At 53.9% G+C, this 24,305-nt stretch overlaps 1 protein-coding gene across 5 annotated transcripts; it reads left to right on the forward strand.

Moving 5' to 3' along the window:
• The first annotated feature begins 1,429 nt into the window (after positions 1–1,429).
• On the forward strand, positions 1,430–20,981 carry TMEM248 (transmembrane protein 248). Of its 5 annotated transcripts, none has more exons than XM_007669840.4 (8): positions 1,430–1,469; positions 9,970–10,146; positions 11,720–12,005; positions 13,662–13,812; positions 14,746–14,929; positions 16,547–16,690; positions 16,816–16,856; positions 18,299–20,981. In XM_007669840.4, exons 1-8 carry the CDS (start codon positions 1,467–1,469, stop codon positions 18,300–18,302), a joined length of 990 nt encoding a protein of 329 aa, XP_007668030.1. In that variant the 5' UTR covers positions 1,430–1,466; the 3' UTR covers positions 18,303–20,981. The 5 variants fall into 5 exon arrangements, with proteins under 5 accessions (XP_007668030.1, XP_016083390.1, XP_001511939.3 ...); XM_016227905.3 differs by lacking the exon at positions 1,430–1,469 and adding an exon at positions 1,476–1,556; XM_016227906.3 differs by lacking the exon at positions 1,430–1,469 and adding an exon at positions 8,375–8,461.
• The last annotated feature ends 3,324 nt before the right edge of the window (positions 20,982–24,305 follow it).

Consider the following 24,305-nt stretch of genomic DNA (forward strand, 5'->3'; position numbering starts at 1 on the left):
GACCTGGGTGCAAGAAAAGTTGTCCCGGCTGCCATTAATCTGGAGTAAACAGGGCCGATTCTGTGGTGCCGTCTGCCCAAGGGCAGTGGGAATGCTACCTGCCCCTGCAGTCCCCTTCTGGCAAGCAGGCCTTACATGGGTTCCCTGTCAATCAATCAACCCACTCGTATTGGGTTTACTATGTGCAGAGCACTGTCCTAGACGCTCGAGAGTAATAATAGTAATAAAAATCATGGTATTTGTTAAGCTCATCTTCCTGCAGAAACGCTCTGGGCATGTCACTCCCCTTCTTAAACACCTCCAGGGGTTGCCTATCGACCTCCACTCCAAACAAAAACTCCTCACTCTAGGCTTCAAGGCTCTCCATCACCTTGCCCTTTCCTACCTCTCCTCCCTTCTCTCTTTCTACCGCCCACCCCGCACTCTCCGCTCCTCCGCCGCCCGCCTCCTCGCCGTCCCTCGGTCTCGCCCGTCCCGCCGTCGACCCCCGGGCCGCGTCCTCCCGCGGTCCCGGAACGCCCTCCCTCCTCACCTCCGCCAAACTCACTCTCTTCCCCTCTTCAAAACCCTACTTAAAACTCACCTCCTCCAAGAGGCCTTCCCAGACTGAGCTCCCCTTCTCCCTCTACCGCCCCCCCTTCACCTCTCCGCAGCTTAACCCTCTTTTCCCCCCCTCTCCCTCTGCTCCTCCCCCTCTCCCCTCAGCCCTGTACTCGTCCGCTCGACTGTATATATTTCCATCACCCTATTTATTTCGTTAATGAAATGTACCTCGCCTCGATTCGATTTAGGGGCCATTGTTTTTACGAGCTGTTCTTCCCCTCGACTCTATTTATTGCCATCGTTCTCGTCCGTCCGTCTCCCCCGATTAGCCCGGGAGCCCGTCAAAGGGCAGGGACCGTCTCTATCCGTTGCCGACTTGTTCATTCCAAGCGCTCGGTCCAGTGCTCTGCACAGAGTAAGCGCTCAATAAATACTATTGAATGAATGAAAGCGGGAGGTGGAGGAGGAGGAAGATGGGGGAGAAAGGAGGAGGAGGAGGAGGAGGAGGAGGAGGAGGAGGAGGAGGAGGAGGAGGAGGAGGAGGAGGAGGAGGAGGAGGAGGAGGAGGAGGGAGGAGGAGGAGGAGGGAGGAGTCCTGGCCTCTTCCTGGTAGGCTGGGGCGGGGCGGAAGTATGTTGTCCCCGCCGAGCCGCCGTCCAGGCGGGCCCACCGGCAGGGGTCAGAGGTCACGGCGGCGACGCTGCTGCCGCTGCTGCCGCTGCTCCCGGAGCCCCGCAAACCCCGCCGGGACCCCCCCCCCCGCCCCACCGGAGCCCCCAGCCGGAGCCGGAGCCGGGCCCAGGGCGGCGGAGGGGGGCGGGGGGCGCGGCCTCCCACCGTCCGCACAGGCCCCGGCCCCGGCCCGGCCCGGCCCCCCCCAGGACCCGCCGCCCCCGCCGGACGACGAGGCCCAGGAGGAGAGAATGGTGCAGAGCCGCCCCGGGACCCTCCCGCTCCCACACGGCCCCCCCCCGCCCGCCGCCCGCTGACACCCCCGGCACCCCCGCGACACGGTCAGCACCAGCACAGCCAAGGGCTATAACCCATCCGCCAAGCGCTCGCCCGGTGCCCAGCACTGTCCTGAGCGCCCGGGGAGAGGCAGGGTGATGGAGCCGCCCCACGGGAGCCCCCCAGGCTCCGTCCCCCTTTTACAGACGAGGCCACCGAGGCCCCGAGAAGGACTGGCCCGAAGTCACCCGGCAGACGGGTGGCGGAGCCGGGATTAGAACCCATGACCTCCGACTCCTAGGCCGGGCTCTTTCCACCGAGCCGCGATGCTCGGGTCCCTCTGACGCTTGGTGGGAAGAAATGCGCCCCACTTGGGCCAGCTTGGGAGCGGGGGGTGGGCATTGGGGTTCTTGTCGGGGGGGTGTCTGTGTGGATTTTTTTAAATGGTATCTGGTAAACGCTTATTATGTGCCGAGCATTGGACTGAGCGCTGGTGTTTGATTTCACCTCGTTCTTCAGGTGTGAACGGAGGACCCCATCGTGTTGACAGTCCTTTTTTTGGGTCAGGTGGGCCTGTCTTTTAGGCCCGGGTGATGTTTTTATTTGGTAATTGCTTATTATGTGCCGAGCATTGGACTGAGCGCTGGTGTTTCATTTCACCTCGTGCTTCAGGTGTGAACGGAGGACCCCATCGTGTTGACAGTCCATTGTTTGGGTCAGGTGGGCCTGTCTTTGAGGCCCGGGTGATGTTTTTTCACCCTTGTTAGCCAACTCGCCATTCCAGGCAAAAACGGTAGCCAGGAAAGGGATTTACGAGTGGGAACAGATGCTGGCAGAGGAGGAAGAGAAAGAAATAATAATAACTGGGGTATTCGTTAAGCTTTGTCTGTGTGCCAGGCATTGTACTAAGCCCTGGGGTAGATTGGGTCGGACACAGCCCCAGTCCCCCATGGGGCTCCCAGTTTTCATCCCCATTTCATAGAGGAGGGAACTGAGGTGCAGAGAGGTGAACTCACACAGAAGAGGCAGGATTAAAACCCAGGGCCTTCTGACTCCTAAGGACAAGCTCTATCCACTAGGCCACACTGCTTCTCTAAGATTTCCACGCATTGGCCGGAAATCGAACCCGGGACGCCTGTGTGGCAGGAGAGAGAAGAGAGATGGCGTGCTTGATGTGGAGGGGTCAGCCCAAACAGAGAGCTGGACTCTAAACTCCTTGAGGGTAGGGAATCACTCTCCCAAGTGCTCGGCTCAGTGCTCCTCACATCACAAGCCCTTGGCGGCCACCACCGATGGATTGATTGGCGCCATCATCCCTGGTCCTGCCCGTCTCGGGCAGACCCCTCTCGTGGGTGAAATTAGTCCTCTTCATCATCTGAACTTTCGTAAAAACAGGATAAACAGGATGCCACATTGCCCGCGTCCGGTCTCCGGGAAACGGGGTCAGTCGGCGGCTCCGGTCTGGCTTGGGGCCAGCAGGTGGTTCGCACATGGGGCCTCACCCGATTGGCTTCCTCCGGGTGGTCACCTCAGTGGGTTGTGACTTAGGTTCCGTGGGTCTGGGTCCCTTCCCCACCAGTTGTCCCCACGCCTAAGCTTGGGAGACCGGGGTGTGGGCAGTGAGGCACTCCGGCTAGTGTCGGTCAGTTTGCCATTCGTATTTATTGAGCGCTTATTGTGTGCAGGGGACTGTACTGAACGGTTGGGAGAGTACACTAGAACAATAACCCTGCCCACAACGAGCTTACAGCCTAAAGGGGGAGACAAATTCAATATTAGATAAATTATAGGTATGGACATAAGGGCCGTGGGGACTGGAAAGGGGAATAAATAAAAAGGGGTGTTTGATTTCCCCCTCAGGCGTCAGGTGTAAACGGAGGGCACGATAATGTTGGCAACTCTTTGCTTGGGCTTGACCCTGGAGCTGGGCAGTTGATGATGGCTGTGGTGGTGGTGGTGGGATTTAAGTGCTTACTATGTGCCAGGCTCTGTACTAAGTGCTGGGATTGATACGAGCAAGTCAGGTTGGACTCAGTCCCTGTCCCACACGGGGGCTCGTACTCTAAATATGATTGAGTATCGAACGACTGGTTGTCCCACCGTGTCCTGCGGCACACTTCTAAGAGTGATGTTTGTGTGAGCGTTGTGTTCTGGAGAGCCCTTTAAAATCCCTAGAGGAGAAATGCCGTGTGGATGTTGATTATCCTTATGGTGCCTGACCTTGGATTAGAGATCTACCATTTCCAGATGACTGATTTGTGCCTGCCCAGCAGTGTCTATGTCACATGGTTCTGCTTATCTGTTTCACCTGTTTTCCCTGTGCCGTCCACCCAGTTCAAGCATCTGCTGCCCAAGGGCCCGCGGGCCCGGGGGGAAGTGTGTGTGGGTGGTGTATGTGTGTGCATGTGTGTTGGGGGTGGGGGGAGATGCCTTGGTATTCGAAGGTAAAAGCCACTGAGAGTGAATTTTACCTGGGAGTCTCAGGGTGGTAGGCAAATCGGTACAAGGACCCAGAAAACTCTATCGATCAGTGGTGTTTATTGGGCACTTTATGTGTACCGAGCCCTGTCCTAAGTGCTTTAGTAAAGTAACTACTACTTCCCCCATAGCCTCCTCTTTCCCTGTGTCCCGCGGCTTCCCGCAACACCCCCCACCCTGGCTTCCCTCCGTTCCAGTTTCTGCTTGTAATTTGAGGGTGGGTTATTTAGCCGTCTGGGACTCTCCCAGACTCTTCACAATCATCATTTAAAAGTTCAGGGAACTTGGTTGGCTAGCAATTTTTTTTTTCCCTCATGCTTCAGTGTTGGGGAATTGGGCTTCAATCGGATTTAAGGACCCAAACCAGCCCCACTTCAAATAATAATTGTGGTATTTGTTAAGCCGTTACCATGTGCCAAGCACTGTACTAAGTGCTGGAGGAGAATCAAGATAGGTCAGACTCAACCTCTGTCCCACATGAGGCTCCCCATTTAAATAGGGGGATTGACAAGTATTGAATCCCCATTTTACAGATGGGACAGCTGAAGCCCAGTGAGGTGAAGCAAATCCCCCGAGGTCATTCCGCAGGCAAGCGGTGGAGCTGGAATTAGAACTCAGGGTCTGCGACTCCCAGGCCCATGCTCTCTCCGAAAGGCTGTGCCACTTCTCAGATAGATTTTAAAGTCAGTCACAAGTAGCCAGGAATTTTTTTTTAAGATATTTAAGCGCCTACTTTGTTCCAGGCACTGGTCTAATCTCTGGGGTAGGTACAAGATAATCAGGCCAGATACAGGCCGACTCCCACATGGGGCTCACAGTCTTAATCCCCATTTTACAGATAAGGGAACTTAGGCACAGAAAAGTGAAGTGACTTGCCAAAGGTCACAGAGCAAACAAGTGGCAGAACCGGGTTTAAAATTCAGGTTCTTCTGACTCCCAGGCCTGGGCTCTATCCACTAGGCCATGTTGCTTCTCAGTTTTCTCTAGGTATTTTTCCTTGCGTTGGGGGTGGAGGTGAGCCAATTTGGCAGTTATGACCCAGGGCCCGTCAGACTTCCCAACCCACCAAACCAAAAGGCAGCTTTTTGTGAAAACTGCGCAGGGCAGGAATAATAACAGTAATAATAATAATGGTACTTGTTGAGCACATACCATGTGTCAAGCACAGTTCTAGACCCTGGGATAGATATAAGCTATTCAGGTTGGATACAGTCCCTGTCCCACACGGGGCTCGCAGTCTGAGGGGGAACAGGTATGAATCCCCATTTTACAGATGAGGAAATGGAGGCAGAGGGAGGTGATTTGCCCGAGGTCACCCAGCCGGCAAGTGTCAGAACCAGGATTAGAACCCAGGTTCTCTGGCTCTGAGGCTCTTTCTCCTAGGCCAAGCTGCTTCTCTAATTGGCTTTTATCCTCCATTTGCAGCCGTTTTACTTCCCTCTTCGGTCTTTCCTGCAGATGTGTGATTAAGCAATGTGTTTTTTTTTCCTCCTTCCTTGAGAACCCAGTGCAAACTCCCCTGTGTGGTCCTAGTCCGGCATGTGCAAACCCCTTTTTTTCCTAGCCCTTGAACTTTGGTAGTGAGATGGTGTTGCGCACACTGGCCTTCCTCATCCCTGACTCCTCCGGTCCTTACCCCCGCCTGCCAACAATGTGCCTCGATATGACTGATCTCCAGAACATTGGACAGGTGGCCATAGACGGACAGATAGACAGGCACCTGTCCGACTCACTCCCGCTCAACAAGGAGGAAGCCAAAATGTCGGGTATCCCTGTCTGTCATTTACCAGGACAAAATTTGAGCTAAAATGACAGTCTGGCTTGGACAGAGCCTAAGAATTTTCCTGTCTCCTTTTTTTTTTAATGGTATTTGTTAAGCGCTTACTGTGTGCCAGGCATTGTACTGCGCACCGAGGTAGATGTAAGCAAATCCAGGTTGGACACGGTTCCTGTCCCACTTGGGGCTCACAGTCTTAATCCCCATTTTACACGTGAGGTAACTGAGGCCCAGAGAAGTAATTTGCCTAAATTGCGACATGAACTGGGAGAGTTGTCTCCCCCCCCCCCCCCACCACACACATACACACTCTGGTGGGCAGCCTCAGTTTCTCACTGCAAGGATGAGAGGCTAAATGATGTGCCCTCTAAAATGTAAGCTCATTGTGGGCAGGGAATATGTCTGTTTATTGTTGTATTGTACTCTCCCAAGAGCTTAGGACAGTGCTCTGCACACAGTCAACGCTCAATAAATACGATTGAATGAATGAATGAAAGGGAACGTGTCTACCATCTCTGTCGTATTGTCTTCTCCCAGGTACTTAGTACAGTGCTGTGCACACAGTAAGCGCTCGATAAATACCTTCGATTGATTGGTTGCCCTCTTTGCAGCTGAAAGAGGACAAGGCTACCTCGTCTTACTTTATGAACAATCAGGAGAATGTGAGACGATTGCGCTTGGGAGGGCACTGTACAGTTGGTAGACCCCTATCCCCGCTCTCAGGGAGCGGGCAAGCTAGGAGGAGAAGGCCCCCTCCTACTCCCCAACCATTTTTTTCCTCCCTGCTCTGTCTCCACACACTTTACTTCTTTCCTCTTCCTCCTCTTCACTGGAAGAAACCCAAAATCTCGGCCAGCAAGATGTCAGGTCACTCCCTGAGGGGGAAACAAGTTTTCTCCAAAGGTGGAGGAGGCTGGCACCCCATGAATAGCGGGGATGGTAGGTCCCCGGTTTGCCCAGTTTGGAACCAGCCTCTGAGCTGGCCCAGGGCCAAGAGGGAAACTTGCTCTCAGCCAGGGAACTTTTTCACTTCCATGTTGGCAGGTGGAGGGGTGGGGTGGGGAGAGAGAGAGACAGAGAGCGAGAGAATGGAAGACAAGAGAGCTTTTTGAGCTCTGGAAGGGCCTGCTGTCTTTATTTCCATTATTTTTTGTCTATGAAATAATAGTAATAACTGTGGTATTTCTTAAACACCTACTAGGTACCAAGCACTGTACTAAGCGTTAGGGAAGATAAACATTAATCCAGTTGGACGTAGCCAACTGTCCCCCTCAGGGCTCACAGTCTAAGCACAAGAGAGTACCGGTAGTGATTGATCAATTCATTCAAACGCATTTATTGAGCGCTTACAGTGTTCAAAGCACTGTACTATGAAAGTACAAAGTTTCCCCCTTTGAGATTCACCGGGGACCATACAGATGCCCACCTCTTGGATTAAACCTTGAATTTAGTTACCTAATCTTCAGCGGGAATATTGCCGTTCGGATTTGGGTTGGTTGGCAGAAACCCAGCGCCTCCAGCCACAGAGAGGCAGAAAGCAGCATGGCTTAGTGGATAGAGCCCGGGCCTGGCAGTCAGAAGGACCTGGGTTCTCATCCCGGCTCTTCCACATGTCTGCTGGGTGACCCTGGGCAAGTCACTTCACTTCTCCGGACCTCAGATAACTCATCTCTAAAATGAGGTTGAGTGTGAGCCCCATATGGGACAGGGGCTGTGTCCCACCTGATTACCTTGTATCTACCCCCGTGCTTAGAAGAGAGCTTGACACATAGTAAGTGTTTAACAAGTACCATAATTATTATAATTATTATTATCGTTAAGCAAGCTGCCTCAGGAGAGGAGAGAAGGGGGGCCGGAGGAGCCGAAAGCCCTTTCTCCTCTCCCTCACAGCCCCTGTGGGAGGTTGGGGGGGGCAGGGGATGAGTTTACACCAGCCTTGTCTCCCAGCCCTACCACCATGCAGCTTCCAAAACCGTCCCGTAAACTGACCGTTTTTAACTGCAAACAAATTTCTAGCACCGTTACCGAGCGATCCGATGAAATTATATCTACCCCAAAGCTTAGCATGGCATTTGGCCCAGAGCAAGCACCTGCCAAACAGCCTCCTTGTTAAGAAACTAGCCCAGATTTGGGGGTTCCCAGAGCGCTTTCCTGCCTTGGACCGCAACCTCAGTCTCCCTCCGCTGGGGGCCAGAGGGAAGGATGAGAGAATCAGGAGAAGCGCTTGCAGTAAGCGATGTGCTGACAAATTGTCGTTTGAGGCCTGGGCCGATTTCCCCGCTCCCTCCCTCCCTGGTTGTCCCGGTGACAGCTGCCAGCCTGGGAGACGGAACCCCCTTTGCCCCCAACCCCCACCACTTCCCCTGGCCCATGAGCCTCTGCCAGGCCCCAGTGAGAACTCTGCCTGCCCTTCTGGACTGTAAGATCCTTGTGGGCAGCAAATCTGTCCGTTAAAGTGTTATATTGTCCTCTCCCAAGCACTTAATGTGGTACCCTGCGCACAGTAAGTGCTCAATAAATACAGTAGACTGATGTCTTCCCTATTATGACATCGTTTCCAGGGCATTTCCCAAGCCCCTCGGGGGGCACGGCCTGGGGCCTCGAGGGTGGGGGGCATCTCGACTGGCAGAACCTCCGGGAAACCGGCCCCTCCCACCGGCTGTTTTCTGGCCCCCTGCGGCCCATCGGGCCTCCCTGGTTCGGGACAAGGACCAGGTTGGCTCTCCCCAGGCGGTTCTCCCCATTCATTCGATCGTATTTATTGACCTCTTACAGTGCATGCCCCTGGGAAGGACAAGGTGGCATCTGGGGCAGTCGGAAATGCCGCACTGAAATCCTCGGAAAGACCGGATGAGTGGCTTGATGCCGGCTGGTTGTCCATTTGCTGCCCACTGCTCATCTTCCCTGAGACCCACCACTCCCAGGAGCGGGGCCCGGCTGGACGTGGTTGGCTGTTGACTTTGAAATGACGGGCATGAGTAGAACTTGGGGAGGGGGGCGTTTCAGGGCTGCCCAGTGAGTGAGAGTGCCAGCCCGGAGTGCTCTGGTGGGGGTCAGAGAGAGGGCATGAAGCTGAAGGCAGTACCACCTTGAACCCTATCCAGCCTAGCGATCCGGGATCTGGCCTGCCTGGCCTCTATCTGTGCCAGCCTTGCCTGGTAGCAGGTGGCAGTGGGCACAAACCAGGCTGGCCTTGAAGGGTTGAACCGAAAGTGACCTGGTTGTTAGTTGCTCAGGGTGCTCCACTGCATGTAAGGTGGCCTGCTGGGTGGCCGATGCTGGCTTCCAGCAGCCCATGGGACAGCGGTTCCCACATGGCAGCTCCATCCTTGGAAATAAGCCTCGGTCCACTTCTAGTCTGAGGGTGACCCAGGCCCAGCCCGCCACAGGGGACTGGCCCAGCCTGGCCGGCGTGGCTTCATGACTGGGCCCCGAGGCCTGACGTGAATGAGGCATCCAAAATCGATCATCCGATCTCCTTCAGAACCGGCGCTTGACCTTGGTGGGTGAGCCCGCCTCCTTCCTCTCCTTGAGCCCACATCCGAGAGCTGACAAGAATTTCCTACCCGTCCTTGCTCTGTATGTCCCTGGCTGCCGTCAGTTGGGCGAACATACTGGTGGCAAACTCAAAACTCTGCCGTCACCTGCCTTTATGGTAGGGGACAGTTCTCGGGGGCCGGACACACCCACTAGGCTAAAGATAGCCAGTGTGCAGACCGAAAACTTTTGCTTGTTTAAGATTATCCTCATTGAGTGTTTTGGCCACTGAGGAAGCCAGGACCTAGATTAGCGTGATAATAATAATAATTATTGTGGTATATCTTAAGCTCTTATTATATGTCTAGCACTGTACTAAGCACTGGGATGGACACAGACGAATCAGGTCAGACACAGTCCGTGTCCCTCATGGAGCTCACAGTCTTGATCCCCATTTTTCAGCTGATGAAACAGGTCCAGAGAAGTGAAGTGTCTTGCCCAGTGTCACACAGCAGACAAGCGGCAGAGCTGGGATTAGCACACAGGTCCTTGAGACTCCCGGGCCCGTTTCTATCCACTAGGCAGCACTGCTTCTCCACCCTTGTTTGACCCTCGTTTGACCCCGATCTGCGTTCCTGGGATTCGAGGGTGGTCAGATGGGCTTGAAAGATACAGGCAGAGATGCCCCTCTGTGGATTTGAAGGCTTCTCTGTTCACCCGTTGGGTTTTCCTCTCTTTTCTCTCAGGCGGAGCCAATCAGAATAATGTTCATCACCAACGTCTTGGAGAACCTGAAGGTTTATGTCAGCAGCCGGCCTCCCCTTGTGGTCTTTATGATCAGCGTAAGCGCCATGGCCATCGCTTTCCTCACGCTCGGCTATTTCTTCAAAATCAAGGAGATCAAATCACCAGAAATGACCGAGGTACGGTCCCGTACCTCTTCTGGAGGCCCGCAGCCCGGGGGAGGGCTCGGTGTGCTTTCGAAGCGTCGCCTATCGATGGCCCGGTGGTACTTGTTGGGCACCCTTTGGGGGCAGAGCACCAGACAGAGCGTTCGGGTGGGTTCAACAGGGGCAAGACCCCGGCCCTGCCCCCCCCGGGGGCTTGCGGTTGGACTGCCTGGGTCAAACGCGGTGGCAGTTGGAAACCACGGCATGGCTCGCACGGGGGTTTTAGCGACACTGTGGGTCTCTGACCTATCAGCCACATAACGGCCTGGTCGTCTGAGGAACTGGCTTCTAACCCCAGCTCCGGCGCTTGCCTGCAGTGACAGGCAGTCAGTAATATTTACTGAGCGCTTACTGTGTGCAGAGCACTTTACTGAGCGCTTGGGAGAGTATCATGTCGATAGAACAGACACATTCCCTGCCCACAACCAGCTTATAGCCTAGAGGATGTGACCTTGTGTCAGTCACTGTATTTCTCTAGGCCTTGAGTGCTTACCATGTACAGAGCACTGTACTGAGCACTTGGGAGAGTACGATAGAGTTGGTAGACATGTTCTCTACCCACGACAAGCTTAGAATCCTCCCCGAGCTCTCAGATTTTACTGTCTTTTTGCCACTTGGTTAATCGCGTGCTGCAGGTAGTCAGGTGGAGGGTTGGAATGGCCAAGTTTAACAGTCAATGTTATTTGAAGTTGTGCATCCAAGTACGATAGATTCCCTTAAGGGAAAACAGGTCTAGTCTGTCCAACGTCTCGGTGAAATGCCCCCAAGCCAAGCCCGCCCGGAGGTTCACAGCTTCAGGCTTCTGTCCACATCAGGTTTGCTGACAACAAATATTGAAAACCGGGGGCGTGTGGCTGTGAAAACCTTGGCGATGTTAAAGTGACCTTTTAGGCTCTGTCAAAGCGTGCACCAGTTTTCTTGATTTGCTTTCTAGTTTAGGTAAGAGAACGTCATGTTTCTCTCAACCTTAAGGGGGTTACAAAGTGGAGAGGTATATTTCCAAGATGGTCCTCTTAGACTGGAAGCTTGTTGTGGGTAGGGAAAGTATCTTCCAACTTTGTTGTATTGTCCTCTCCCAAGTGCTTAATACGGTGCTCTGCACACAGTAAGTGCTCAATAAATATGACTGATTGATTGACTGGAAGATGGCTATCTGGGAACAAATGCTATAGAAGCGACTGACAAGTTAACTAATGATCAAACCTGTGTCCAATCTGATTAGCTTGTACTTACCTCAGCAGTTAGTACAGTGCCGAGCAAGTAGTAAGCTCTTAACAAATACCACAATTATTGTTATTACTATTAGTCAAGGTTAGGGGTGACTTGGTTTAGGTCCCCATCCCATCGACTTGATCCGTCGGTTTTCCGTGCCGATGAGTGACCCCTCCCGTGGCGTGCCAGAGCCAAACAGTTGGGGCTCCGTGTCCCCGCCCCCCTTCTCTAGGGCGGAGGGGGCCATCCAGGCGGACACGGGCTCCTGAGCCAGGAGGAAAAACCCTTCCGGGAGCCCGGAGCGGCGTCTAATTGCCTGGTTTTGTCATTTAAGGACTGGAACACCTTTCTTCTGCGGTTTAATGATTTGGACTTGTGTATATCAGAGAACGAAACGTTGAAACACCTCTTAAATGACACCACAACCCCCGAAAGCACAGTGACCAGCGGTCAAGCCCGCTCATCCACGCAGTCGCCTCAGACCCTCGAAGACTCCGGACCCATTAACGTCTCGGTGACAATCACTCTGACCCTGGACCCCCTCAAGCCGTTTGGAGGCTACTCACGGAATGTCACTCACCTTTGCTCCACCATTTTTGGGCACCAGATCGGACTTTCAGGTAGACCGCAGTCGCCCGCTTCCGCCGCGGACCGGGTTCTGCCCCCTCCTCTTCCGCCGTCTCCTCTTCCACCGTCTCCTCTTCTTGGCGACAGATCAGCCGGCGGTGTTTTTGAGTGCTTACTGTTTGCAGACGGCTGAGCTTGGTGCTCAGCACTCTACTAAGCTGATTCCCTGGGGAATCTAGGATGGGGCACAGGAACGGTGGGAATAGTGATAATCGTGGTGTTACTAGTAGTAATATTGGTGATGGTGATGGTGGCGGTAATAATAATAATGGTGGTATTTGTTAAGGGCTTACTTTGCGTCAAGTACTGTTTTAACCTCTGGGGTAGATACAGACCAGTCAGGCTGGACAAAGTCCGTGTCCTGCATGGGGCTCACAAGCGCAATCCCCATTTTACAGATGAGGTAACTGAGGCCCAGTTAACTGAAGAGACTTGCCCAAGGTCACACGGCAAACAGACTCCAGAGTCGGGATGAGAACCCAAGTCCTTCTGATTCCCAAGTCGGTGCCTTATCCACTAAACCACGTGGCGGTGGTGTAGTAGAAATAAGAGGAGTGGTATTTATTGAGTGCCTTCTAGGTGCGGGCCACATCCTAAGTGCTTGGGAAAGTGCAGCAGACCCAGGAGACACATTCCCTCCCCACAAGGAGCTTAGACTCTAATAGAGGATCCAGACAAAAAGATTTTACAATCAATGGGAACAGAGGAAATCATTGAAAATGTGTGTGTAGATCCAGATGCTGACAGTGGATACGAATAAGCCTGTCAGCAGCAGCAGTAACTGTTGGATTGGTACCCCTCAACGAGAGGGGACTTAATCGGGGAAGACTTGGATTTGGGGGGACTTCAGAAGGGCCATACGGTTGGCGGGTCAGGCGGGGAGGGGGTTCAGACCAGGTTCCGGGGGACAGCGGGAGCAAGGGGTGGAAGCAGGAGAGTGGAGAGAGCGAGGTCCCGTGAGATGGGGAAGAGAAGCAGAATGAGCTAGTAGGTAAGCTCTTTGTGGACAGGGACTGTGTCTGTTTATTCCTATATTGTAGTCTTCCCAAGTACTTAGTACAGTGGTTTGCGCACAGTAAGTGCTCAATCAATATGATTGAATGAATGAATGATTGAATAGCACATGGGCCTGGTAGACAGGAGGATCTGGGTTCTAATTCCGGCTCTGCCACTTACCTGCCCTGCGACCATGGGCAAGTCACTTCGCTTCAGTTAGCTCATCTGGAAAATATGGATTAAGACTGTGAACCTCCTGGAGGATATGGGCTATGTCCAACCTGTTCAGCTGGTATATCTACCCCAGTTCTTAGTTCAATCCCTGTCACATAGTAAGTGCTTAACAAATACCATTTTTAAAAAGGGGGTGCAGGAGGGTGGAGGAGATCTTGAGAGGAGCCAAGAGTGCAAAGCCAGAGAGAAAGCAGGGGAGAATCTGGCATCCTGAAGTTAGGTAAACTCAGTTAAAGCTGTTTGGCATATCGTCCTCCTCTCCCAGCGCTCAGTACAGTGCTCTGCACACAATAAGCGCTCAATAGATGTGATTGACTGGCCGACTGACTTTAATTGACTGTCTGGGAGCCTTGGGGATGGGTGTCCTGGCCCGCCTTACCACCGGAGACCGATAACTTTTGTCCACGTCTGCCCTGCAGGAAGAGAAGCCCACGAGGAGATCAATATCACGTTCACTCTACCCGCCGCCTGGAATTCTGACGACTGCGTCCTTCACAGCCACTGTGAGCAGGTGGTGTTCACGACGTGCATGACCGTCACGGCTGCCGCAAACGTGTTTCCCGTCACAGTGTAAGCCTTATCCGTCCACCGCCCTCTCCATCTTTAAGGCCCGACTCCAGTCACATCATGTCCTCGCAGAGGCCTGACTAAGCCCTCGCTTCCTCTCTTTACCTCCCCTTCTGGGTGCCTGTGCACCTTGAGTCTGTATCCTTAAGCGTTTTGATTTTCACCCCAACACCCCCAGCAATCGATCATAATTTATTTTAATATCGGGTTTCCCCTGACTCCCTGGGGGTCAAGACTTCTGGGTTCTAATCCAGCTCTGCCGGTGACCCCTTGGGTGACCCTCGAACAATTGCTTAACCTCTCTTCTGTTTGCCCAACTGAGAGGGGGCTAATAGTCTCCCTTCTCCGTCCATTGAGTCTATCATTATGAGCTGGGGCAAGCTCTTGGAGCTCTGTGGTAGAAAGGCTCTAGGAAATCAGTGCAGGCCGTGATGAAAAACTGACTGGCTTCTGACCCGGATAATGACTGTGGCATTTGTTAAGCACTTACTATGTGCCAAGCACTGTTCTCAACACTGGGGTAAATACAAGCTAATCAGGCTAGACGCAGTCCCTGTCCCACGTGGGGCTCACAGTCTTAATCCCCATTTTACAGATGAGATAACCGAGGCACCGAGAAGTGAAGCGACTTGCCCACGGTCACCCAGCAGTCGTGTGGCGGAGCCAGGATTAAATCCCACGTCATCTGACCCCCAGCTTCACACTCTATCCACTAGGCCACGCTGCTTTGGGGTTTTCATTGCGAAAACGTCATTCAGAGATGCTCATGTGGATAGTCGTTCTCCCTGACCCCACACCCCCCTCTCCTTCCCCCAAATCATCCCCTCATCTGGAGCCCCTGGCGATCGGCAGCCTCTATTCTGGTGAAGGAGAATGCCGCCAAACACGCCGGTTGTTGGGTTTGTGTTTAGGGGTGGTTCCTTCTCGTGGTTGCAGGCAGCCCCCGCACTGCGTCCCCGAAACCTACAGCAATGCCACCCTCTGGTATAAGATCTTCACGACGGCCAGGGACGCCGACACGAAGTACGCCCAGGATTACAATCCCTTCTGGTGTTACAAAGGGGCCATTGGCAAAGTCTACCACGCTTTAAACCCCAAACTGACCGTCATCGTTCCGGACGTGAGTGAGATCGACTTGGGGCCTGGCGGATGGCGGGGGTCAAGCGACAGGAGCGGGTAGGGGGGTGAGGCCCGGGAGGACCCCACCATTCGAGGTCTTTGCGGCCCTGATTGGAAAGTCCGGTCTGGTCCAAGATGCCCATGGCCGCCCCTCCGGAAGCTTCCTCCTTCCACCGGGCCTGGTCTGGGCAGCCCATCCAAGAGAAGCAGCGTGCTCTAGTGGATAGAGCATGGGCCTGGGAGTCAGAAGGACCTGGGTTCTGATCCTTATTCCGTCACTTGTTTGCTCTGTGGCCTTGACCAAGACACCTCACTTCCCTGGGCCTCAGTTCCCTCATCTGTAAAACGGAGATTAAGAGTGTGAGCCCCATGTGAGACAGGGACAAGGTCCAACCTGAATAGCTTGTATCTACCCCAGTGCTTAGTACAGTGCCAGGCGCATAGTAAATGCTTAACAAATGCCAATTAAAAAGAGAATTGGGGGGTGGGGGGAAAGCAGTGAAGGGAGCAGCCCACCGTCTTTTTCAGGAAGGCGATAGGTCTCTCACTTGTTCTAATCGCAGGGATTTCCATCGCTTTGAGTGGACTTTACCTTGGCCTGGCTTCCTGGCCAGCCGTAAGGCCCCGGAGTTGGGTCTGTCGGGAAGGCGGGATGGGATTTCCATCCTCCCACTTCGTCGGGTTGGAATCTCCATCCTCCCACTTGGTTGGGTGGGCGTGCATTTGGGCCAAGGAACCCGCGTGGGAGTTGTCCTGAAGTGCTCTGAAATGGATGAATGAATTGAAATGCCTAATGCCCTGAAAGGGAGATGTGAAATAGGAAGTGGATGGGATGGAGGGAAGAGGGGGAGGGACCAGAGGCACAGGGAAGGGGCATGGCTCTTGCTGCTTTGTTCTTTGAATATCCAGGGTTCGGGTCTGGATGGGTAGTTCCAAAGACGCAACCAATAAACCAACGGGAAATGGAATGATCGTCGTCGTTATCACTAGGATATTTTTTAAGTACTTACTATGTAATTAAGCACTGTTCTAAGCGCTGGGGAAGATACCAGTTCATCAGGTCCCAGTATAATAATAATAATGATGGTATTTGTTAAGCGCTTAGTATTTGCCGAGCACTGTTCTAAGCACTAGAGGAGATATAGGGTCATCAGGTTATCCCCCATAGGGCTCACTTTTTTTAATCCCCATTTTTCCAGATGAGGGAACTGAGGCCCAGAGAAGTGCAATGGCTTGCCCAAAGTCACACAACTGACACGTGGCGGAGCCGAGATTAGAACCAACCCGCCACCTCTGACTCCCAGGCCCGGGCTCTTTCCACTGAGCCACGCTGCTTCTCAGCATGTAAATGCACGGGGAGCGGTCATCGACTCCCCATTTTGCGGATGAGGAAACTGAGGCCCAGTGAAGTGACTTGCCCGAGGTCACCCTGCAGGCGAGTGGCAGAGCCAGGTTTAGAATCCAGGCTTTCTGACTACCAGTCTTTCTACTAGGCCACAGGGCTGGAGCGAGGGAGGATCAGGTTGGAGTTGAAGGTGGGCCCTGGGGCAGGTTGTCAGGCCTAGTGAGCGTAGCTCATTCTGAGGCGGTTTCCTCCCTCCCTCCCCTGTGTGTTTAGGATGATCGCTCGTTAATAAACCTGCATCTCATGCACACCAGTTACTTCCTGTTCGTGATGGTGATCACCATGTTCTGCTATGCAGTCATTAAAGGGAGGCCCAGCAAACTGCGGCAAAGCAATACGGAATTCTGCCCCGAAAAGGTGAGCGGGAAGAGGGCAAGCAGCATGAATGGGAGGCTTTTTTCCCCAAATGGGGATCACAAGGTTGGGGTCACCTCTGAACGGGAGGCCTGCCCTGATTTAAATCTCTCGTCTCCCCACCTTAGGCCTTCCCCCACGCCCCCAGCTGGCCCTTCGGTGCTTCAAGGTCAGTGAAGCAGTGGTGCTTATTAAATAATGTGTGGTATTAAATAATAAATATGGTTGAGCGCTTACTACGTGTCCAACACTGTTCTGAGCGCTGGGGTAGGTGCTAGTCAGGTTGGACATGGCCTCTCTTCCACTTGGGGCTCACAGTTCGAGGAGGGAGAGCGGATAGTGAATCCCCCTTTAGCAGTTGAGGCAGCGGAGATCCAGAGAAGTCAAGCGACTTGCCCAAGGTCACAGAGCAGGCAAGGGGCAGAGCCAGGATTAGAAACCCAGGTCCTCTGACTCCCAGGCCTGTTTTCTTTCCCCCAGGCCACATTGCTTCCCAAGCTTATTGAGCACTTATTAAGTGCAGAGCACTGTACGAACCGCTTGGGAGAGTACACTTCAACTTGGGCACCCAAGCACTTGGGATGTCACACATCCCCTGTTGCCTCTATGTATGTGTCTTAGTACTTTTATCATTTCCTCCCACCCGCAGTTGATTTCAATGTCTGTCTCCCCGATTTGATCGGAAGCTCCTTGAGGGCAAAGATGGGAGGGAATTTGCAGGGCCCGAATCGTCCGTTTCCGGCCAGGTAGTTGCCCGTCTACTCTGTGTGTGTAAGCAGGAATAATGAAACATTTTCCAAATAACTCAGTGGTTGCCAAGCACCGTGCCAGGCACTCTGGTAGATGCAGGATCATCAGCCTGGGCCGAGTCCTTGACCCCAATGGGACTCCCCACCCCGAAAGTAGACCGAGGGGGCTATCTTTCTGCCATTTTACAGAGGAGGAAACTGAAGTGTGGGGCGTTTAAGTGACTCGGCCCAGGATCCCCCAGCGGGTGCCGGGACGAGAACCCGGGCTTCCGACCCCATGTCTTCCCGTCAACCCGGAGCCGGGCGTGGCCACGGAGAGCCAGCTCCTGGCCTCGTCTTGGGAGCTGCCTAACCCGGGCCTGAGCTTTCGTCGCTCGCAGAGTTTGGGGTGATCAAAGGCCTTGACCTTGGCCCCCGCCCCATGAGCCCCTTCCCCAGTTAAGTGTCTTAAGAGGAAAAGAGGCCGGCCTGGGTTTGAGAACAGCCACCCTCCTGCCTCCACATTCCCATGTGGCTTGAACCCAGGGATTGGGAGATGGAAGCTTCATTTACTCGCCACGGAGGAGACCCGGAAGGCCCTGAGGATGTGCCCCAGAGAGCTCTAAGAGGTCCCAACCTGGGGGGGAGAGGGAGGAGAGGACGGTCGCCATCCCCGGTTAGTCAGTGATGATGATGTTGGTCTTTAAGCGCTTACTCTATGTCAAGTACTGGAGTAGATATTATCTAATCAGGTTGGACACAGCCCTGTCCCACTTGGGGCTCCCGGTCGCCACCGTGCAATCAGCCCGTCGACCAAGGGAGGGACGGAGCCGGGGAGGATTTTCCCATCTGACCCGGCGGCTCTGCCTCTGCTCTCTTCCAGGTGACCCTGGCCGAGGCCTGACCCTGACCCTCCCCCTCCCCGTCCCCTCCTCTCCCCCGACCGGTGACCGAGAGAACCATAATCAATGCCTGCTGAACCCAGCCGGGGTCTCGACACTCTGTGAATACATTATCTCGCAACGTTGGGTCATTCCAACCAAAGACATTTCAAGTGCCTGTAATTGATCTGTACATATTTATAAAAGTATATTCAGAAGCCGGGCCGACGACGCATCGAAAACTCCCCTTCTTCCCCCGGCCGAAACGTCCGTGTAGATTCCGTTAGGGGTACACGGGCGAGGCTGTCGGAGCCGGACACCTGGGGGTGATGTCTGCAAGGGACTCCAAGGGAATGGATTCATTGTGTCTGGGGGGGGGTGGTTTTGGGGGCGGAGGGTGGTTGGGGAGGGGGCGAGGGGTTCCAAATGATCTGTCTAGTGTGTCTGAAACCGTATGCACCTTTGATATGATATTGCATTTCCAGAAGGCCTCGTCCACTACCCAGATTAGTGTGTCCGTGTGACCTTATAACGCTAACCGACCACGAGGATACCAATACCGTCTCTCCATTCCGCTCTTTGCTTGCGAGACCAAGACTACCGGTCTTTCTAGATCTTTTTTTTTTTCCATTTGTTTTTGTTTTGGGAAGGGAAATGAAAATACATAGTCACATTTTAATACTGCTGTAGTTAGGACAGACTTGTGCTTTTATCCTGAGTAAAAGATGTATATTTAAAAAACAGACGCAGCCCTCTTTAAAAGTCATCCCCACGGTCAGACGATGAAGGGGGGTGGCGGGAAGGCGCAGGCGTGTACGGACACAGGGAGACAAGGCCCACTTTTGAGTTTTGCACAGATCGTGCTGTCTGGTTCCTCTTCTTTCCAGCCGCTGCTCTCCCCTTGAACGGTGGTATGGCGGCTTCCAGAATTTGTGTGTTATTTATTGAGCGCTCGCTTTGGTGCCAAGCACTCCGTTAAGCGCTGAGGTAGATCGGTTGGGACATTATCCCGCCCGGGCTTTTTTCTCAGGAAAACGGGCAGGGAGCAGAGTGAAAATCAGTCCTGCCACCGCCATTCAGGCTGGTGTGGAGCCAGGGGTATATCTGCCGAAGGAAAGAGATTAGTCTGGCAATTTTTGATTGCCTCCGGAGATGTTTCTGAAGGTCAGGATTTTGAAGGTCAGACGGGATGGGGTGGACGGGCTTGAGGGGGTTTGGGCCAGGTTCCCGTAATTTGTCATTGGAAGGAAAGCGACTCCTTGTGACGTGGCGAAATTCACGAATGGGAGGCGGATGTTTTGGGATGACCATTTCCTTCCAGGAAAGGAAAGTGTATTTTAACTACTGGCGGCGCTTTTTTGATCTCCTTGACTCTTCCCCCCTTCCCCGTTCCCCCGCTCCCCCCTGGAACTTGATTTGGGGTTTAACCCTCTTCTCTCTTCACCTGGCTCACTCGCTCACCATGTTGTTGGGTTATTTTTTGTTGTTGTTGTTCTGTTTTTTCCCCATCCTCACAAGCCAGAAGTTGTTAAAATAAACTTCCGGGGCCGCTTTGAAAATGTCACTGGTTGCCTTAATGACCTGTGGTGGTTGTCAGGGAGTGGAACTAAAGCCCCATAACCCGCCCTCCTCTCCTTTAAAGCCGTAGAAGACTAGGCAACACGATTAGAGAAGGCGGACCTGGTTTTTCTGGCATAAGATGCCTTGACCCTGGCCTTCTTGAGTGGCAGTCGAAGGAAGGTCTCGCTGAGCGACGTTAAGAGTCGAGACCGTGATTTGGCGTTACGGGTTTATTTCTTTTCCCTCTAGAACATTTCAAGCACAATAATTGTATTGATTTCCGGAAAACAGATCTTGGACCGATGTCAGCCATTCACCCACTGAGTCGGTCACTTCCCAGAGGAAGTTTTTCCGCGGTGACTTCGTGCCTCCACGAGGGGAGAGCTGCAGAAACGGCGGGCTTTTTGGCTGGGATTCCGCAATGGCGCTCTCACTAAAGTTTCCGTCTTTTTTTCTCGTCGAGGCCGCCATCGGCCAAATCCAATCCCGTCGGCGTGCGGCGGTAAGCGACCTGGGATGACTATTATTTTAAAACTGCAGGAGCCACAGAGTCTAAGAAGGAATGGGCCAGGGCCGAGGGGCCCCGTGTTGTGGAAAGTTTCCGGTCGTTGCCATTTTAGCAGCAGAATCATGGGAGAGAGGGGGCACAGATCGTGAGGGCGACCAGGAGCTGTTGGAACGGCCAAGTTAAATGTCTGGGAAAGAGGGCTTTTATTGCTCTGTGAGATGGTGGTTGGCAAAAATCCAAGCACAGATGACCAGCAGAGACCAGGAGTGCCAAGAATGGTGAGGTGGCGAAGATATGCCCACTGCATATCGGACCTGGGGGAGGGGGAGATGTGGGGGGCCTACGTCAAGAGGACGATTTGGGAGAGCTAGAGGAAGCCTCCCTTGAATCCCAAGAAGAGGAGGGTACCCAGGCCCAGCCTTCGGATTAAAACTTTGGACCGGGACCCGCTACAGCGAGGAGATCTCGACGGCCAGGCCGGACCATCCTCTTGAAGGGGCTTGAGACACCCGGCCCCACCGGAGCAGAGGCCCACTTGCGGCCTCCTAAGACTGAGACTTGGCATGGGCCCAGCGGAAGGCCGGAAACCTAGCATTAAAGCGGCTGTTCGGATCCTATCCATCTCCTCCTTTCCTTTCATTTTCCCTTCTGCCGAATGACTGAATCGGTTTTAAGTTGTAAGTGTTTTGGGAAGCCGCCGTCTCTGGCCCCCAGGGAGTTGAGTCGAACGATCTCTCCATCCCGCCCATCCCTGTCGCCCGCCGGCCCAACAGCCCCTCGGGTAAACGCCAATCTCTCCGAGATCCATCCCCCCAGGTCTGCGAAGCGTGCGCACAGGCTGGGCTGAACGAAACGCCCCACAGTTATTTCCGTGTGGAGGCGTGGGCCTCGAATTCCCTTCCTGCCAGGTTGCCTGACACCCGGAGCCACGCGGCAAGGGTGAACGTAGCCTTCGAAGCTCCTTTGGCCACTTCCGCTCTCTGAGCGCCGAGCCGTCTTGGGGACGCGACGTTCCCCTCGGGAGCGGCTGGGGCCGACCTACCCGGCGTCTGGCCAGAAGGGGAAACTGCCCGAGGTGGCCAGCGGATCGGTAAGGAGCGGAGCGGAACGGAGGGCTGGGAGAGGACAGTGGGCCTATCAGTTACACAAGCCGTTAGAGCACTAGGCCCGATGTCCTGAAACCAGCCTGGGCCTGCCGCTTCCATCTCCCGTTACATGGCCTCCCCCCTCCCCGGCTTCTCCACCACCACCGGATCCCCAGTTTCCTCGGCAGCAGCGAGTCAATGTCAGCCGTCACGTTCTGCTGACGGAGCGTGCGTTTTTCTGGCCGGATCCTCATCTCCCCGACCCCGCAGACTCCCAGAGCACCTTCTCTCGGCGGTCTGGGTGGGAGGGGCGGCGGGATCCAGCTGGAGGGCCCTGAGCCTGAGAGTCAGGGACCTGGGTTCTGAGCCAAAATCTACCAATGGGCTACTGTCGGACCTTGGGCGAGTCACTTAACTTCTCTCCCTCTGCTTCCATGGCTATAAAATGGCAGACTCCACCTTAGTGTGTGGGCCCCATGTGGGACAGGAACTGGATGTGATAATAATAATAATATTATTATTACCATAATGGAGAGTGCAATGCAACAATGTTCCCTGCCCACGATGACCTTAGTCTAGAGGTAGTGAATGTTCTGTCATCGGGGACCAGCGACAGCCACCGTTAGAGGTATCGAGGAGTCCAGGAGAAACCAGAGGGGCTCGAGAGGAGGTTGCCCCTGGGGTGGGGAGCACAGCGAGACTTTCCCCAATGTTGGAGGTTGGGTGTTTGACCGGGGTCATTTCTTAACCGACTCTCAATCTGCTTTCGAACCGGTAGGTCCCCAGCCCACAAGAGAGCTGCAGGCCCAGAATAACCTCCCTTCCACGGCCACCATCTCATGGCGAAATGGCCTAGAGCGGTTCCGGTTCCGGCAGGGACCCTGCCAGTGGCCTTTGACTTTCCGGCGGTCCCTCCGGAGTCTCATCGCAGACCAGAGGCAAGATTCGGGGATCTCGGGAAGGGAGGCGGAGGGAAGACCTTGGGGTTTTTGGTGGGTGAGGCGAGGACTATCATCTAGGGTTATTCCTTGCTCAGGGACCTAATGGGAACATCTTCAAGCCAAAGAGAGTCCAGAAAGGTGGTGCTTATTGAATTTATTAAAGCAATTACCGGGTGCTAATCTCTGGGGTACTCTCCCAAGCACTTAGTTCAGCGCCTTGGACGTAGTAAGCACTCAGTAAATACCATTTGTGATGATGGGATAGATACAAGAGAATCAGATAGGGCTCAGGGTTCATCAGATAAGAGGGAGGGGGAGCAGGTAGCATTCCCCCATTTTAGTCACCAGGGAACTGGAGCGTAGAGAAGTAAAGTGATTTGCCCAAGGTCATACTGCAGGCCAGGATTCCTGACTCCCAGTCCCAATAACTATGCAAATGCTTTATGGGAGGCTTGGACAGGTTATCTCAGGAAGGGCATGGGGCAGGAAAAGGCGTGGGAGAGCCAATGGGGATGTGGGGGGAGGAGAGGAGAAACTGAGGACAGACAGAAAGGATCAGGTCTTGCCATCCTGGAGAGACAAAGGCGGAAATGGGGTGTGACCATAGTATGGTTTTTAGCCCCACCACATTCTGCAGGGGGTGGAGAGATCACTTTTTGTATCGAATCCTCATTTTACACGTGTGAAAACTGAAGCACAGAAAAGTAAAGTGAATTGCCCAAGGTCTCGCAGCAGGTGAGGGGCAGAGCCTGAGATTAGAACCCAGATCCTCCGCCTCCCAGGCCCCGCTTCTTTCCACTGCACCACGCTGCTTCTCCCAGCCGAGACTTGGGGGGCTGGAGGCCCAGCAACCCACCCCCGCCCCCGTGTGTACTCGAGAAGCGAAAAGGAGACTCTGAGGGTGGAGGGTGATGGAGCTGGAGCGCATTCCCCGAGACCGGCCCCCAGTGACAGACGAGCCTGCCGTCCGGCTCGGCCGACCTCTGCCTTCAGCCGATCGAAGTGATCAAATTAAGTCGTTCCCCAACGTTGGCTGAGGGACAAGGAAAGCAGCTGGGGCCCGCGCACGGTCTGCTTACATTTGGCGTCAAGATACACGTATTTAATAAGCAGCACCATCTGGCAGACGGGTGGCTTTCTTTCCTTTGTAATCTGGGGCTTTGGGGGCTTGTTGGAAGCCGGCAACTCAGAGCCAACTTGGGCGGGAGCTCCTTGCTGCGGGGAATGTGTCCGTGTTATACTGTACCCTCCCGAGCGCTTAGTACAGTGCTCTGCGCACAGTAAGCCCTCAGTAAGCAGCGTGACCCAGTGGGAAGAGCACAGGCCTGGGAGTCAGATGGACCTGAGTTCTGATGCCGCTGTTGGGCGGGGATGGTCTCTATCTGTTGCCGAATTGTTCTTTCCAAGCGCTTAGTACGGTGCTCTGCACACAGTATGCGCTCAATAAATACGATTGAATGAATGAGTGAATCCCGGCTCTGCCACTTGTCTGCTGTGTGCTTGGGCGAGACACCGAATCCCCATTTTACAGACGAGGTACCTGAGGCAAAGAGAAGTTGAGAAGTTTATTGTTGGATTGTACTTTCCCGAGCATTTAGTACAGTGCTCTGCACATAGTAAGTGCTTAATAAATACGATCGAATGAATGACTGAATGAAGACCGTGAGCACTGTATGGGACAGGGCCTGATTATCTTATCTACCCCCAAGGCTTGGTGCAGTGGCTGGCACATAGTAAGCGTCTCTAGCAAATACCACTGAAAAATAAAAAGGTGTTTGGTCGAGTTGGCTCTGGGCTGGTGTGGGATGTCACGCTGTGTAGATCCCAGGAGGGACTGCAGAAGCAGCGTGGCTTAGTGAGAAGCAGCGTGGTTTAGTGGCAAGAGTCCGGTCTTGGGAGGCAGAGGACATGGGTT

Source organism: Ornithorhynchus anatinus, chromosome 17, assembly GCF_004115215.2.
Source record: "Ornithorhynchus anatinus isolate Pmale09 chromosome 17, mOrnAna1.pri.v4, whole genome shotgun sequence".
NCBI classification, from domain to species: Eukaryota; Metazoa; Chordata; class Mammalia; order Monotremata; family Ornithorhynchidae; genus Ornithorhynchus; species Ornithorhynchus anatinus.